Raw genomic sequence first — 16,608 nt, forward strand, 5'->3', positions numbered from 1 at the left:
GATAAATAAATATATTTTAGTCACACTTCACGTACATTCCTGATAACATTACGAAACCAACGTGGCCAAACACCACCCTCTGCTGACGCTACTATTGTATCCCTAAAGAAACTCAACGGAAGCTCCTTGTCGGAGCACAACCATGGCTTCTCTGCTTTGTCCTACTCCAAGTACTCTTCGACATAATCCTAGAAGTGCCTGCTTCTCTTCTTTGAAGCTGGCTTCTCGAACTAATCTCTGTATCGTCACAAAACGTTGCAAAAGTAACCCAACAAGGTGTAATGCATTCCTTGAGAACGTCCAAGAAGATCTGCTGGAAAGCACCCTTCATCTGGATCAATTTCCTGTTTTCCGATATGGGTTTTTACAGTTTCAAAGATTTACTGGGGAACTACCAGAGATGCAGAAGTGGGGGTTTCTGGTATTTGCTGGGCTCACTTGGATTTATTTGACTGCAAGGCCTGGTATTCTTCTAGGTGCCATTGATACATACCTTCTGGCTCCTCTGCAACTGGGTTTCGATAGTTTGACTGGAAAGAGGAGTTTGAAGACTTCTGATTTTGTGGTAGGAAGAAAACTGGGAGAAGGATCTTTTGGTATTGTTTATTCTGGTGCCATTGTTCCCAATAATGTGGCTGCAGAAACGAAGGTACAGAAGAGAGGAAGAAAAAATGATTTGGAGTTAAATAAGAGGGTCAAGGAGAAGGTCATTCTGAAAAAGGTAATCTCTGTGATGGCTCATGGTTTTATATTTTTCCTTTTTCTGGATATATATTTGGATTCGTATCTTTTCAAGTATATATGTTTCATGTCTTTGAGTTATTTCCAGTTTCCCTCAGGTGGGCTTGTTGTTTAGGTTTTGCTTCATAAAATAAAGGTCATTTGCAATTTTCTGATGTAACCAATTAGAAGCATAGAGCTTTTTGCATTTTGGTTAAATTTGTTTAAACCATGAGTTATCTCAAAAAGCTTAAGTTAATAGAAAATGATGAATTTAATTTTTAGGTGAATTATACAAGACTTCAACTCTTATATCATGTTAAATCACCATTCATATTATAAGAAAGGTAAAGTTAATTATTTAGATTAATATTTTATTTTACCATATGTGGTTCTGTAAAGTTGAGTTCTGATTAATGAGCCAATTATCTCAAAGTGTAAACTTGGGTTGCTTTGGGACTTTATTTGTTAAAAAAGAGAAGTCCTGGAATTTTAAACTTCAAATTATTCTTTCCCTTGCAATATCCATTTTTCTAATCCTTGCCTGATGTGTACATTTATAAATTTAGTTTTTTATTGATGGGACTGTGCAGGTGAAGGTTGGAATCCAAGGGGCTGAAGAATGTGGTGATTTTGAAGAGTGGTTTAACTACAGGCTGTCTAGAGCAGCTCCTGAAACATGTGCTGAGTTCCTTGGAAGTTTTGTTGCTGACCAAACAAATTCACAATTCACAAAGGGGGGAAAGTGGCTTGTATGGAAATTTGAGGTGCAGTTTTATAGATCAAACACAAATGCATTACATGACAATTAGGACTCACTGAATGGTATGAGTTTGTGATATTGTATGCATGGGGGATAAGTATGCCTGAGTTATGCCCTTAATGGGGCTTATTGGTTTATTTATTTTGACCTTTATAGGATTACTTAATGCAATACTTTGCGTACTGTCCTGCAGACTAATTATAGGGATATCCATGTGACAGGGAGATCAAGATCTTGCTGATTACATGAAGAATCGGAACTTCCCTTTAAATTTGGAGTCTGTCATGTTTGGGCGTGTCTTGCAGGGAGTGGACTCTGTTGAACGGGATGCTTTGATCATCAAGCAAATAATGCGCCAAATAATTACCTCACTAAAGAAAATCCATGACACAGGCATTGTTCATCGTGATGTAAAGCCTGCAAACTTAGTGGTGACAAAAAGGGGAAAGATCAAGCTCATAGACTTTGGGGCAGCCACAGACCTTCGGATTGGCAAGAACTATGTGCCCAACCGTGGCCTGCTTGATCCTGATTATTGTCCCCCCGAACTATACGTACTTCCAGAGGAAACACCAAGTCCACCTCCAGAGCCAATTGCTGCCCTTCTTTCTCCAGTTCTCTGGCAGGTTACATAATTTCTGCCTTTTCTTTTTGATGTGTATCTGTGAAGGAACATGTCAAATTGGATTTATAATGACTAGTGGACCTGCTATTGACTTCATATGATAATCATCTGATTCATTGGATTTATCTGTACTTATTGGGATTCAGAGCATAATCTGATTTGTCAAAAGGCATTATTGGCTTGCTTTAACACTAGAGAGCATACGTCTCATGTGAATGCATGGTTTTTCTTTTGCCCACCATGTTACGGTATTTTGTTCCTTGAAGTGCTAAGTGGTTTTTGCAAATATTGTTGCAGCTGAACAGTCCTGATCTGTTTGATATGTATTCTGCTGGGATTGTACTCTTGCAAATGGCAATACCAAACTTAAGATCTACAGCAGGCTTAAAGAATTTCAATTTAGAAATAAAAACAGTTGGATATGACTTGAATAAATGGAGGGAGTATACGCGGTTTAGGCCTGACTTAACAATTCTTGATCTCGACTCGGGTAGAGGGTGGGACCTGGCCACAAAGCTTATATCAGAGAGAGGTTTTCTTAGAAGAGGGCGTATCTCTGCTGCTGCTGCTCTGACGCATCCCTATTTCCTGTTGGGCGGTGACCAGGCAGCTGCTGTTCTTTCAAAATTAAGCTTTACAAGGAAGTGAGCTACTTGGGATGCGAGTAAATGGTTTGCCTTCTCATACTATTTCATTTTCTGCAACTTTCCGGTTTAATACCTTTAAATTTTACATGACAATGAATCAACCCCTATTTGATTGCAAAAAAAAAATTGGGGACCTCAAAAAATCTATGATTTCTAGGACTTTATCCTGTTGAATATTAACCATGTAGGACACTTGTGTGCTCAACAGTCATGCCAACCATAAGAGTGTCATTTATATTTGTTAAGCAACTTGTCTTCTGGTGTTATTTCTACTATCCATTGTTCTTATAATAATGTATTAGTTTTGTGCAAAAAATACTTATATAGTTGTGCCACTATGTGTAGATTTTTGGGAGTTTTTATGTCCACAAGCTGTGGTAAGAAACAGAAATGATGACCAGCAAAATGAGTTCCAAATTGTTGTTTGATTAATCCACCAAGGCGAATCTTGTTGTGTCCCCCCTCCTAGGCCAATCTTGTTTTCATAAAGTATCTTATGACTCAAATGATTTATATGTTTACTTCCCCTGCTTTACCTTTAAGCTGATTCAAACATAATTTTCTTGTTTCAGTTCACGACAGGGAGCTGTTAGAAGATTTTTGCGTAAATATTTTGCAGCTTGAGATAAGACAGTGGCAGAAGGATTGGAGATGCTTTATGAATAGCTTGCAGGCCAATTGATGAACTTGCCATTTTTGCATAAGGTGACTGAGGTACTTAACAATGCATTGCCTGCAAAAAGTACTTTTTACATTTTACTTAATCCTTTGGTGTAATTACAACTAGTCACAGTAATTCAGAGTTTTTCCCCCCCAAAGATTACAAAGTTAATTCTCATTTGGCAAATCAAACTTTCTTTACGGATTTCATTAGCACCATCAGTGCCAAGGATACATCTGACTGAAGGAGAATTCAGAAGGCGTCCCCATGCCATGACCAAATCATTTGATCAGAATCGACAATAAGATTTATACCGATACCATCTTTTCATATTTCTTGGGACATTCTGTAGTATATATGTTGTAGTGGAACAGGAACTGTTACTATTGTTTAATGATATTTCCTCTCTTTCTTTATAAAACATGAACTGTTACTATTGTTTTCTATTCTATTCCTGAAATGGACTCATTCTGCCCAGTTGTTTCGTCATTTTGAAGCAGAACAGGTGCAACACGGTTCATCGATTACCATAGAAATGAACGTAGTCCGGAATATAAACCAAGGATACATCTGACTGAAGGAGAATTCAGAAGGCGTCCCCATGCCATGACCAAATCATTTGATCAGAATCGACAATAAGATTTATACCGATACCATCTTTTCATATTTCTTGGGACATTCTGTAGTATATATGTTGTAGTGGAACAGGAACTGTTACTATTGTTTAATGATATTTCCTCTCTTTCTTTATAAAACATGAACTGTTACTATTGTTTTCTATTCTATTCCTGAAATGGACTCATTCTGCCCAGTTGTTTCGTCATTTTGAAGCAGAACAGGTGCAACACGGTTCATCGATTACCATAGAAATGAACGTAGTCCGGAATATAAACCAATAAAAGATCTGATGAATGAATCACAAGAACACAAGTCACAATAACTATCAGCCATTTCTTTCCTGTTTGTCAATAGCTTTTTTTATTTTTTCTTAATAGTGAAATTAACATTTATGTCTTTGCGTATAGAAACCGAATGGCTACATTATCATCAGTATCTTCTCTTTTCCGCCATATTCGGACCTTTTCTTTCTTTTCATGTTTAATTTTACAGTTCATCAGAGTAAAGTAATGTCTCCCAAGCATGCTTCTTGCAGCCCCAACGACACTTCCAAGAACACTTGGAGTTGAAGGTTGAAAGTCTTGCGGACTGAAGGGTTATGATTTTTGTTGCTGAAGTAGATTTGGATAGAAAAATTGCATACCCATCATCCATGTAGTCTGTCCCTTCAGGAAAAATCTGCCATAAAAGACTCCCACCCCCACTCCCTCCCTTCTTTGTAGAGTTCAAGAGGGTTGTGTATACTGTTGTGAGAAGGGTGTCCCGGTATGAGGAATTGTAGCCAGGGTCCTTTGTAGATACACCAAATTCAGCAAACACAACTGGCATCCCAAGATATTTCTCAGCGTCTTCTATATGAGCTTCCATCCATGACTTTGTGAATTGCAGATGGGCATCCGAGATTGATTGTGAAATCCTTCAAATCAATTATAAGCATGTCTATCATAAGGGGGAAAAGGGCTAGCTGATCTCATCATATTTGAGTTACTGAGTACTCACCAAGAGTCTGCATAAATGTGAACAGAAGCAAAATCAACACCAAGAACCTGATGGTTCCTGATGAAGTCAGTTCCCACCTGTTGGGCATATGTATTTGGGTTAAACTGAACTTTGTCAGGTGTTGAGGGACCATAAAATCCTTCCAATCCAATCTCCACCAAGTGTTTTGGATCCATGCTCTTCACATAGACTGCCATTTCTTGTATCCATGACTAGAAATCAATGAAACTAAATCCCTTTAGGCTTTAGGCTTTAAGAAATGAGGAGGGAATGAACAGAATTCACTCCTTAAAAGGCTACCAAGAATAAGATACAAACCTGCAGTTTATTTCCAGAGGGATCTGAGGTGCATCGAGGCTCGTTCATCAGTTCCCAAGCAAAAATTGTGGGGTCATCCTTGTAGGTTATATTTGTAACTGTATTGACTCTATTAAGCACCGTCTGATTTGTCAAATCATCGAAGTAAATTATAACAAAATTGTTAGTACAGAAATCTAACACAGAAAAGTAAATGATCCTTAAGGTGTGTTACAGAGTGTTATAGAGTCACCAATTCTAGTAAGTATGCACTTCTTTAGGACACAATAGAGCTCAAAAAACTTTAGAAGTTTGATTGTGTTTTATATAAATCGAAACCAAACTAGAACACTCTTAAAGTTTTTATTTTAGCATGAAAAGAAATATGAATGGTATTTCTACCGAAGGATTTTGAGAAAGATCGAAGAAGAGAAAATTTCAATGTATTTAAAACTAGTATATATTAGTCTATAAAGTGTCAATTTAGGAGTTTTAATTGATGTTTCATTAACAGACATGCATGATTATACTACTTTTTAACAAAAATTAGATTGAAATGTGAAAGAGATTAATCTGTAATTAGGACCAAGACCTAATGTTACATATTTGAATAGTAACGCATCTCATGCTCGTTTTCCAAGTTCAACAAACAAAAGATGATTATAATAGTAGTGACAGTGAGAAACTAGCCTTAACATGAGCCTTGTAGTAGCTTCGGAGAGTTGGATCGGAGAAGAAGTCATCATCGGATGTTAAATTCAGGCCGGCAGCTTTTCCCCATTTCACGTATTGTGCTTTGCCACCATATGCATCCCAGTTGTTAGCTAATGACAATATGAGCCTGATATTGTATTTTTTTGCTTCACTCACCACAAAATCCAAGGCCTGTATTTCAAACGGAACCCAGATCAATTATAAACATTTCTCAATTGCTATGAATTTACAGACACATTTTGTCTAGAACTAACAATTTTTAACATAATTTACAAATCCCACACGAATTTAGTTAATTAAGATTAACCTATATAGTCTTATAGCACAACTGCTTGAAGGTAAAAAAAAAGGCATACTAAATTGTGCGAAACTTTCAAGCTAGCCAACAAATTGTATCTTCACTGAGGTTGCTGCTGAATATGACCAAAACATCTGAATATATATCAACTCAATGGTATTGGAGACTCTTTGAAGTTGATGTTATTGAGCAAAATTCAGAATCAAGACACCCCAGAAAGAATTTCAGAGTACCTTGAAAACAACTTCGTCGTAAACCGATGGAGTTTTCTGAAGAGCTCGCCACTGTCCATCATTGAATGCCCAAGTTCTGCAAACTGTTAGACCCACCAAAGATGCTTGTTTAAACACATCCGTGACCTTTCCTCTGGTGGATTCGTCCGCAGCAAATACCATCAACCAATAAGTGTTGAAGCCATTTACATAGAAAGGTTGGTCGTTAACCACAAATTGGTTCCCTTTCTTCCCCACCATTAGCCATGGATCATCTTCCATCGTCCCCAGATCACCAATCCTAAGCACATATATTCCATAGTCAATCAGATACACATACAAAAAAGTTAACTTAAGGGAAAATAAGAAAATTCTTAAATGGGTACCCATAACTCCTGCCAGGATATGCTAAATGATTTTCAGCACCCTCCACCACGGCTTCCAATTGCTCCTCTTCACTGGCATCAACTGCAGTGGAACTTGAATGTTGAATAACAATCATAAAAATGGCCACCAGAGAGATAATGTGAAACCCAAAATTCCTTATTTGGGAATCCATGGTGCTGGATCACAAAGCCACATTTTGCATATCTCATGGACCACACATTTATATTTATCGATCTCGAAGGTTTCTTCTCCGACAGTGACGAAGTACAGAAGGAAAGTACTCAAGAAGGGATCAAGTTTCTAACTTTGAAGCCAAGACAACAATATCCTTCCTTTGCTCCATCCACTGCCTTCCTTTCACTTTCAGCTATGGCCTACGAGAATACAATTGAAGGGTAGGAGTAAAGTTGCAGATACATCATTTCTAAGGTACGTTCTAGTCAGGGGCGAAGCTACATAGTGTGCACTGGGGGGCAATTGCACCCATTGGCTTTTGAAAAATAAATTGTGTTATTTTGAAAATTGTAGACATTTCTTTGTCGTGCCTCTTACTATATAAGGAAAGAAGAAAGAGATTATGCAACTTTTTCTGCTAGAACCTACTGTGAGAGAGAGAGAGAGATGGAGGAGGAGGAGCATTGTTTCAGAGCTGTGAGCCGCTCCCGAGAAAGGTCGGTGATCACTCTGTTCAGGTAAGCAGTGATTACTCTTATTTTCAGAAACAATATTCCTTCCATACTGGCTGAGATTAACTTGAATGTAAATTTTAGTTGAAAAAGAAGAATATTTTGTCTTAGTTAAACACCCCTCGTGGTCGCAGTAATCATCAGTGCCCCCCCTTTTGAATGGTCCCATGAGTCCCATCACATACAGCCTTTCTTATTCATTTTCCATTTTATTTGCAATTTTATGTTTGTTAGTTAAACCCACATAATTCTTCACAAACATCAAATATTCCCAATTTTATGTTTGTTAATTAAACCCACATAATTCTTCATGTTTATAAATTCTGCAATGCCTGTGCATCACCAACACTAGGAGTACTCAAGTTGGGGGTCGGGGATGCAGATGATTTTGTAAGCACAATGTGATGCATGGTTTTGACCCTGGATTTGGGTTGATTGACAATCATCAACCAATTGATTCTGAAACTTTAAAACAAAAGACGAAAATGCAGTTGTTTCACTCCAAGGAGAAAGAACAGAGGATTCTCCTTGGTAAGTAATGTATCTGGACCTTGAAGTTATAGGAGTGATTGGTCATCCTCACAACTAATCATTCCCATGGAAGGTGATAACTTCTATGGTGGTTATAGTCAAAAGAGTGCAATGCAACTCTTCACTCTATAAATAGAGTATGGATCAAAATAGTTTAATAACATTATTGCATTTCTTACATTTATGATTCTTCTTTCTCTTTGGTCCTCCATCGGATTTCCACCCTAACAAGAGTAAATCTTTTCATCAATAGACCGTTTAGTAATATTCTTACAGACCTCACTTGTCTCCATTTCAGCTAGTTAGAATGTCATGACATGCTCTGGCTGCCTATGCATCCTGCAAAATGATAGAACTACAATCAAAATGACATAAAACATAACAATTTATTGTAGGAGATAACAGCTTAAGAGCTTGTCTGAAATTCCGTTTGAGAAATTGAGCTTTTAAGTTAAAAAACCACTTTTAGGCAAAAATTTCATTTTTAAGTTTTTGTTAAAAGTGTTTTTTTTTTTTTGACAATTTTTAGGTTTTTTAAACCATTAAAAGCGCTTTTAATTTTTTTTACCGAACAATTACTTTTTTCTTTCAAATAAACTTTTTGAGTGTTAAAAGCACTTTTAAGCTCATCAAACGCAATTCCAAACATGATCTAAGTAAATTAAAAACTTCCAACAAAGAGAAAATTATATATATATTGTAGTTTCTGCAGTTATGCAAAATCAGAAAAATTTGCAAAAAAACAAAAAACATTTCCCATGTTATATATATGGATAACATGTTGTCAACAAAATGGAGCATATGTACATTCCTAAGAGAATTCTTATGTAGAGAAGTCTTACTAATGGCTCATACATGCTGAACTTTCAAGCACTCGAAAAACCAAATGCCCAAAAGATCCCAAAAAGAGAAGCCATGCTTTGTATCTTATACTATGAGACCTTCATCCACATAAGACCAAATTCCTAGTGAAATCTCATAAAGTTGTTTGTGCATCACGAAAGTTTCCTGCTCGAAATGTTATAATATTTTCAAATGATAGACATGACAGAAACCAGTTCAAAAACAGCTCAATAATACTTCAGTTTCCTTTTCTATGCTTATTTGAATTCACAAATCTAGTAACTATTGCAAGAATATTATTGGACAAAATGCATATATGCTCCTGCCTTGTTTGTTGTTTAGGCAGGGAATGCTAGACTAACAGCCAACAGGGTTCTTCTTCTTTTTTGTCAAGCTAATTAACAAAACCACTTTCTTCTCCATCGGACACTGTATGCAAACGAACAAGACCAAAAAGTCTCTGAATGACAGAAAACGCAAGAACAAAGTATTTTCACAGCTCAAAGGTTTAAGGTAAATAGAAGTTGTTGTGTTGGGTTCATGTGTACCTCCTAAGTTTTCTGTTTTATCTGCCAACTTATTCCAGAGAATCATCAGCTAGACAAACATGAAGCAAATATATTACGCTCAATTTAAGGCTGAGCATATATATTTTGCAACTGCTATATTAGAGAGTAAACACTTGTTGACATAGCATTTGTGATAAAGTAATCATATCTCAATCATTCTAGAAACAAAGGTCTCCAAGATTGGCTGTTCAAAATAATGTCGTTTAACTACACTTAGCTACCATGATTTCAGAAAGTATGTTGTTGATCCAAACTCTAACCACATTAGGATTCAAACATTTGTGTTTGAAATGACTAATCAAATTATAATTGAAGCTCACAATAATTATTTGTTGGTGTAAATATAAATAATTATCAATAGACTCACTCATATAGCCCACTACATGAAAACTAAATAGCAACTGCAGTTTGTCACATAACAAGCATCTAGTGACCACCTTTTGAGAGTCTCACTTTAAAAGGGACACAATCCCAAAAATTAGGCATTTTCTTTCATCTTCTAACTCTTTTCTTCACGTTGTTTTTAAAAGAACTATTTGTTGACTTAAGCACCAGAGTATTTATAGTTTTTCGAAGACCGATGGCTCTTTAATGATTTTTTCTCTATTTTGCAAGTGGCCCATCACCAGTCTAGTTATTCGAAATGCTATATCAACATTTATAGAGTTCGATCTCAGATAGTGAAAAATTAATGTGAGACTCATTATCACAATAATTAGGGTGAAGCTAAACACAACGCCGGCGTGCCAAATATTATTATTTTTTTAATATTAAAAAATTATATAAAAAAAGAAAAAAGAAAAATTAGCATGGCGTGCTGTGAATCGTGACCCCAATAATTATAATTCACCAAGTCAATGTGAGCAAAGCCTAACTTTTGGGGTGTCAATTTCTCTAGCACTAGTGGCAAAGATAAATTCTCTGAGCAATTGTATATTTTTCCATCCAATATGCAACGTTTGCAGCAATCAAGCTTCCAACAACCGTTTCCAATAGTATAAGCTATTCTTGGCTCTTTGCCCATCATCTTAAAAGGATCATCAATACCCTTTCACCAAAGTTTTCAACCAGAAATTTCAAACAAAGGATGTCTCGTACAGATTCTTTCCACCATTTAGTACTTACCAGCCAAACAAGGCCTAACTGTACGTGTCGGTTACCTTCACCTTTACCCATGAAATGATCATGCTTCTCTTGTCTTCTAGACTTCTACCATATAGCCCCTAGGACGTGCAGGTAACAATGTAACATACATCTATGGATGTTCGATAGCAATGACCATCGTGCCTACCTGTCATGCATACATGTCATTTACGTAGGTGGTCCCTACCATGACGGTGTCAGCTGTTCACAGCTATATGTATCCATCTGGGCTTTCGGACCCACCTTAAGTTCTGATATCAACGGTCCAGATGCAAAGAGAGAGAGAGAAAAAAAATGGAAATCACAGGGAGGAGGAGGCTGTAAACGCGTAGAGCCATTTTCCTTTCAACGCGTTTCTCCGCTGGGATCCTTCTTCCCTGATCTGTCACCAGCCTACCAAATTCTCACGTATGGCAAGCAATAAAGGTTCGTTTGTTACAAAAATAATTGAGACTGTCTTTTTTTTTTAATACACACCTTAACAAATTATTTATTTTATTTAAATATTATTTTTCATCGACACTCATATTTTTAAACATTCATCTTTTTCAAGGACTATAATTTTTTTATTTTAACGGTCATATTTTTCAAATGTGTAATATTTGGCGGAGCGGATAATTTTGTTAAAGTGTTGTCAATAAGATAAACAATAAAAATAACCAAACAGTGTTGTCGAGAATGAATTTAAAAAAAAAAAAAAAAAGTTTTACTAAGTGATTATTCAAAGGCAGATAGGGGACTTACTTTATTTTTAACATTTTTATATAAGAAAAAAAATATATTATTTACCATACCATGGCGTTGTCAATGATGAATTTTTTACTCTACTATTTATGTATTTATTTATGTAAAGTTTGAATTCTACGCAAAATCCGCCCCTACTACTCATTGTAGTGTATTTTACATAAGTCGTTGGAAGTAGTTTTTGCATAATATTATTATAAGCTAAATAGACATAATAGAGGGATTTTTGGGCCGCAAATACAGTGCCAAATTGAGGGTCACATCCGTCATTTTGCAGATCTCACTGTAATCCCAGCACAGCAGGCAGCAGCACTTTAAGGAAGGAAGTCTTAAACGTTATTTAAAATAGTCCATTTATTCAGAACTAAACATACAGCAAGAGTTAAAAGTAAGAAAATATAAAACGCCAGCTACCTGACCGGCCTTCACTGAAAGCCATTTCCGCCATCGCTGAATTCCAGAGCTCTCAAGCCGTAACTCGTCCGGTTCAGCACGGTGAGAGTCAGAGTCTTGAGCTTTTGGTCCTCAAAAAGGTAAAATTCTCATCCCCGCACAGTGTCTGTTCTCTGGCTCAGAATGGCTTGAAATCTGTTCTGTTCATTCTTTGTGCTCTTTGTCCTTCACTTTCTGCTATCTTAGAACTTCATCCAATCTCTGCTTGGTCGTCAGCTTCTTAAAGTTTCTTCCTTTTTTAGCTAGTTGGTTATTTGGATCTGATATTTTAGTGGGGTTTGGTTCACAATTGAATCTTGTTCTTTCGTTATGCGTGGGTCTTAGATTGATATCATTTTATCTGAAAACTGGAGATTTCATGAGCTAGTATTTCGGAGCTCTGATCTTGATTTGAGTGTTCGAAAACTCAGATCTTTGCATTAATCGTTGTTTTCAACTCCGAGCTTCAACTTATGCGTTTTCTTGGCCCTAACTGATTTCGTCAGTTATTCAATCTCTTCCCAAATCAGACCCAAAGAAAAATTTACCAGTTTTGAGTCCTGAATCTGTGGCTGAGCGGCTAGAATTTTGAATTTTGAGATGAGGAACAGGGATAAACTTGGTTTTTTGTCCATACCCATTAGTCTTTACTTGGCCTTTTCATTGATTCACGTAATTCTGGCTGACAACTATGTACCGACCGAGAAAATCCTCCTGGATTGTGGGGCAACCTCGGATACTATCGATAGCGATGATCGGAAGTGGAGCACGGATGCTAACTCCAAGTATCTGATGGCCGGTGGGAAAACAAACACCTCCGCTGCCGCTACTCAGGACCCTTCGGTCCCTCAAGTCCCTTACATGTCTGCTCGGGTTTTCTACGCCAATTTCACATATAGCGTTCCCGTTGTCGCTGGCCGTAAATTTGTGCGTCTTTACTTCTACCCTGCTTCCTATGCGGGCCTAAATGCCTCTGATGGCCTGTTCTCTGTCACAGCCGGGTCGTATACTCTTCTCAACAACTTCAGTGCTGCGCAAACTACGCAAGCTTTGAACTTTGCATTCATTGTTAAGGAGTATTTGATCAATGTTAATGGTGACAAATTGGATATAAGTTTCACCCCATCAGCCAAAGCTCCAAAGGCATATGCTTTTGTGAATGGGATTGAGATTGTGTCAATGCGTGATCTTTATAGTAGTCCGATTGATGGTTTCCCGGTTGTGGGTCAGTCCACTGCTTTCACCATCGACAACAGTTCTGCACTTGAGAATGTGTATCGGTTGAATGTGGGTGGAAATGATATCTCGCCCTCCAAAGATACAGGTTTTTATAGGTCGTGGTATGATGACTCCCCATACCTCTATGGGGCAGCGATCGGGGTTCCAGTTGCTACTGAACAGAATGTGACGATCAAGTACCCGACAGATATGCCTACTTATGTTGCACCACAGAATGTTTATAGCACTGCCAGATCCATGGGGCCAAATAATCAGATCAATCTCAATTACAATTTGACTTGGATTTTCTCCGTCGATTCAGGGTTCTCTTACCTTGTTCGTCTTCATTTCTGTGAAGTTCAGGCAAATATAACCTTGATTAATCAAAGAGTGTTTGACATCTTCCTTTATAATCAAACTGCTGAGCCCGGAGCGGATGTTGTTGGATGGGCAGGGCAAAATTATGTTCCGGTATATAAGGATTATGTGGTTATTGTTCCAAGTGGAAGTCCACAGCAGGAGTTGTGGGTTCAACTGCATCCAGACAAATCTGACAAGCCCAATTATTACGATGCAATCTTGAATGGAGCAGAGATATTCAAAATTAGTGATCCAAATGGTAATCTGGCGGGGCCTAATCCCATTCCTGCTCCTATACAGGATATAATTGATCCATCAAGGGCTAGACAATCATCTGGTAATGGTAAAACAAAGAATCACAAAGCAATTATCATTGGGGGTGTTAGTGGTGGAATTGTCTTAGCCATTGTTGTTGGTTTCTTTCTTATTGCTGCTACCCGCCGCCGAAGGCAAGGGAAAGACTCAAGTTCAAGTGAAGGTCAAGGTCCTTCAGGGTGGCTTCCGCTTTCTCTTTATGGCAATTCTCATTCTGCAGGCTCTGCCAAGACAAACACTACAGGTACAGGAAGTTATGCATCGTCGCACCCTTCGAACCTTTGCCGCCACTTCTCATTTGCTGAGATCAAGGCTGCCACCAAGAACTTTGACGAGGCTCTACTTCTTGGGGTTGGAGGTTTTGGTAAAGTTTACAAGGGAGAAATTGATGGTGCAACGACTAAAGTAGCAATCAAGCGTGGGAATCCACTCTCTGAACAAGGAGTACACGAGTTCCAAACTGAGATTGAAATGCTTTCGAAACTTCGTCATCGCCACCTTGTTTCATTGATTGGCTATTGTGAAGAAAACTGCGAAATGATTCTTGTTTATGACTACATGGCTCATGGAACGCTGCGCGAGCATCTTTACAAGACCCAAAAGCCTCCGCTGCCCTGGAAGCAAAGGCTTGAGATAGGCATTGGAGCTGCTCGAGGTTTACACTATCTCCATACTGGTGCCAAGCACACCATCATCCACCGAGATGTTAAGACAACTAACATTCTCTTGGATGAGAAGTGGGTTGCAAAGGTTTCTGATTTCGGGTTATCAAAAACAGGTCCTACATTGGATAACACCCATGTCAGCACTGTTGTTAAGGGAAGTTTTGGGTATCTGGATCCAGAGTACTTCCGGCGACAGCAACTCACTGATAAATCTGATGTTTACTCATTTGGGGTTGTTCTTTTTGAGATGTTGTGTGCTCGCCCAGCACTGAACCCAACACTTGCAAAGGAGCAAGTGAGCTTGGCAGAGTGGGCTGCACATTGCCACAAGAAAGGCATTCTCGATCAGATCATTGATCCTTATCTGAAGGGGAAGATTGCACCTGAATGCTTCAAGAAGGTTGCCGAGACTGCAATGAAGTGTGTGGCTGATCAGGGCATTGAAAGGCCATCAATGGGCGATGTGCTGTGGAACCTTGAGTTTGCATTACAGCTACAGGAGAGTGCAGAGGAGAGCGGCAATGATATCGGCGGAACCGGCATCGAGGAGGAGCCGTTCGTGCCCAGTAAAGGGAAAAAAGATCCTGATGCATCCCCAGGTTATGATGGTAACGTTTCGGATTCGAGGAGCACCGGAATGAGCATGAGCATAGGTGGTCGGAGTCTAGCCAGTGAAGACTCCGATGGGTTGACACCAAGTGCTGTGTTCTCACAGATCATGAACCCGAAAGGACGTTGATCAATCACTGAGTAAGGCAATTTTCTTTCTGCTCTTAATCAAGCACGTAGTCATATTTGGTTTTAATTTTTTGTTTAATTTCTCATATTTGTTTACTTGTTGATTTATTTTTTTTGGCATGAATATGTTTTGATCAAGTTAGTTCCAATTTGTATCTACCACTAAAGAGTGTAAAAATAATGTCATGTACTTTCACTTGATTTGGTAATATTATTTACTCATATGCTAGTTGATGCAAAAAGTGTTGTATTTCACAACTATTCCATAATATTCGTTGGGTAATTTAACCAACTCTTGGATCAGTCGTCGTTTTTTTTTTTTAAAAAAAAATTAAAAATCAAAGGTCTGGTGAGATTGTTACGCCAACATTGTAGGTTGAACATTACTAGTCTATAATTGATGAAATGATTGACAAAAATATCTTCATTTGTCAATTTAATTACGGCTAATTTTGTAATCTCCACTCACACGTCAGCCCCATGGAATTGGATAGAACAGCCGTCCACTTCTTCCGAATGACGATCTCACTTTCGAAAATGATATAAAACATTTGAAGACGCGTATGATTTGCCATGAATTATGGTCTATGGCATGTGGGTGGGTCCATCTTTTGATTGTTGTTTGTTGGAAAACGATTTTTAGTGCATGACAGCGGCATTGACGTGGTTTCCTTACTTTTTATGGTTTTCAACAAATACAATTTGGGTGAGTGGGTGGGTGGGTGGGTGTGAGAAGAATATCTTGAATGGCTTTCAAAAAAAAAAAATTTAAAATTAAAAGAGTGGCCGGTTGGATGGTTTGACTACTTTGACAGTCTCTTTGAGGTGGCCAGCCATTCCTTCAAAAGGGTGAGGAGATGGAATCATTGAAATTTGGAGGTGGTTCAATCATTCTTTATTTTGTTTACTCTCTTTTAAGTGTTTACATGGCTTAATTCAAGTAGTTCATTTTTGAAACAATCGGGAAAGGAGTATATCATCTCTTCACTACAACATCGACGAATTTAGATTGGGTGCAATTAGTTATTTTATTGCATAGTTAGTATGAAAAAAGAGGCCGTTCATATTTATTCGAACAAGTAGTCGAACCATCCGAACATGAAAAGTGACACCCTTGATTGAAGAAAGCTACACGGATTCGCCCAGGGGTGTCCAACTATTGGAGTCTTGCACCATCAAACTTGATTTCTTTGTGGTTTGTTCACTCACTCAAAAGTTGGTGTGGTTGTTAATTAGGACAGCCCAAGCAAATAAAAAAGAGCTGCAAAAAGACTAGTTGCCGGATGTGCAAAGTAATGCTACAAGTTCCTCTTGAGTCATTTCAAGAATAATATAACTATTAAAATCATCATTAGGCTTATAATTGATCATTATTAAATTTTGATCAAATTGTGATTTTAATAACTACATCATTCTTAGAGGG

General features: G+C 37.9%; 3 protein-coding genes across 4 annotated transcripts; 2 read left to right on the forward strand and 1 right to left on the reverse strand.

The window, feature by feature from the left end:
* The first annotated feature begins 61 nt into the window (after positions 1 to 61).
* STN8 (Protein kinase superfamily protein) lies at positions 62 to 3,862 on the forward strand. 2 transcript variants are annotated; one of them, XM_059606822.2, is made up of 5 exons: positions 62 to 721; positions 1,314 to 1,487; positions 1,705 to 2,109; positions 2,406 to 2,779; positions 3,328 to 3,862. In XM_059606822.2, exons 1-4 carry the CDS (start codon positions 143 to 145, stop codon positions 2,754 to 2,756), a joined length of 1,509 nt encoding a protein of 502 aa, XP_059462805.2. In that variant the 5' UTR covers positions 62 to 142; the 3' UTR covers positions 2,757 to 2,779; positions 3,328 to 3,862. The 2 variants fall into 2 exon arrangements, with proteins under 2 accessions (XP_059462805.2, XP_059462806.2); XM_059606823.2 differs by having other exon boundaries at positions 2,406 to 2,772.
* A 510-nt stretch (positions 3,863 to 4,372) lies between these two features.
* Positions 4,373 to 7,316, reverse strand: MAN6 (Glycosyl hydrolase superfamily protein). Its single transcript, XM_059606824.2, has 6 exons — positions 6,941 to 7,316; positions 6,576 to 6,855; positions 6,021 to 6,215; positions 5,352 to 5,474; positions 5,034 to 5,245; positions 4,373 to 4,950 (listed from the first exon to the last, which is right to left on the reverse strand). Exons 1-6 carry the CDS (start codon positions 7,111 to 7,113, stop codon positions 4,521 to 4,523), a joined length of 1,413 nt encoding a protein of 470 aa, XP_059462807.1. The 5' UTR covers positions 7,114 to 7,316; the 3' UTR covers positions 4,373 to 4,520.
* A 4,504-nt stretch (positions 7,317 to 11,820) lies between these two features.
* On the forward strand, positions 11,821 to 15,417 carry FER (Malectin/receptor-like protein kinase family protein). The gene has a single exon (XM_059606643.2). It carries the CDS (start codon positions 12,490 to 12,492, stop codon positions 15,184 to 15,186), a length of 2,697 nt encoding a protein of 898 aa, XP_059462626.2. The 5' UTR covers positions 11,821 to 12,489; the 3' UTR covers positions 15,187 to 15,417.
* The last annotated feature ends 1,191 nt before the right edge of the window (positions 15,418 to 16,608 follow it).

Source organism: Corylus avellana, chromosome 10 (assembly GCF_965113065.1).
Source record: "Corylus avellana chromosome 10, dhCorAvel1.hap1.2, whole genome shotgun sequence".
NCBI lineage: Eukaryota > Viridiplantae > Streptophyta > Magnoliopsida > Fagales > Betulaceae > Corylus > Corylus avellana.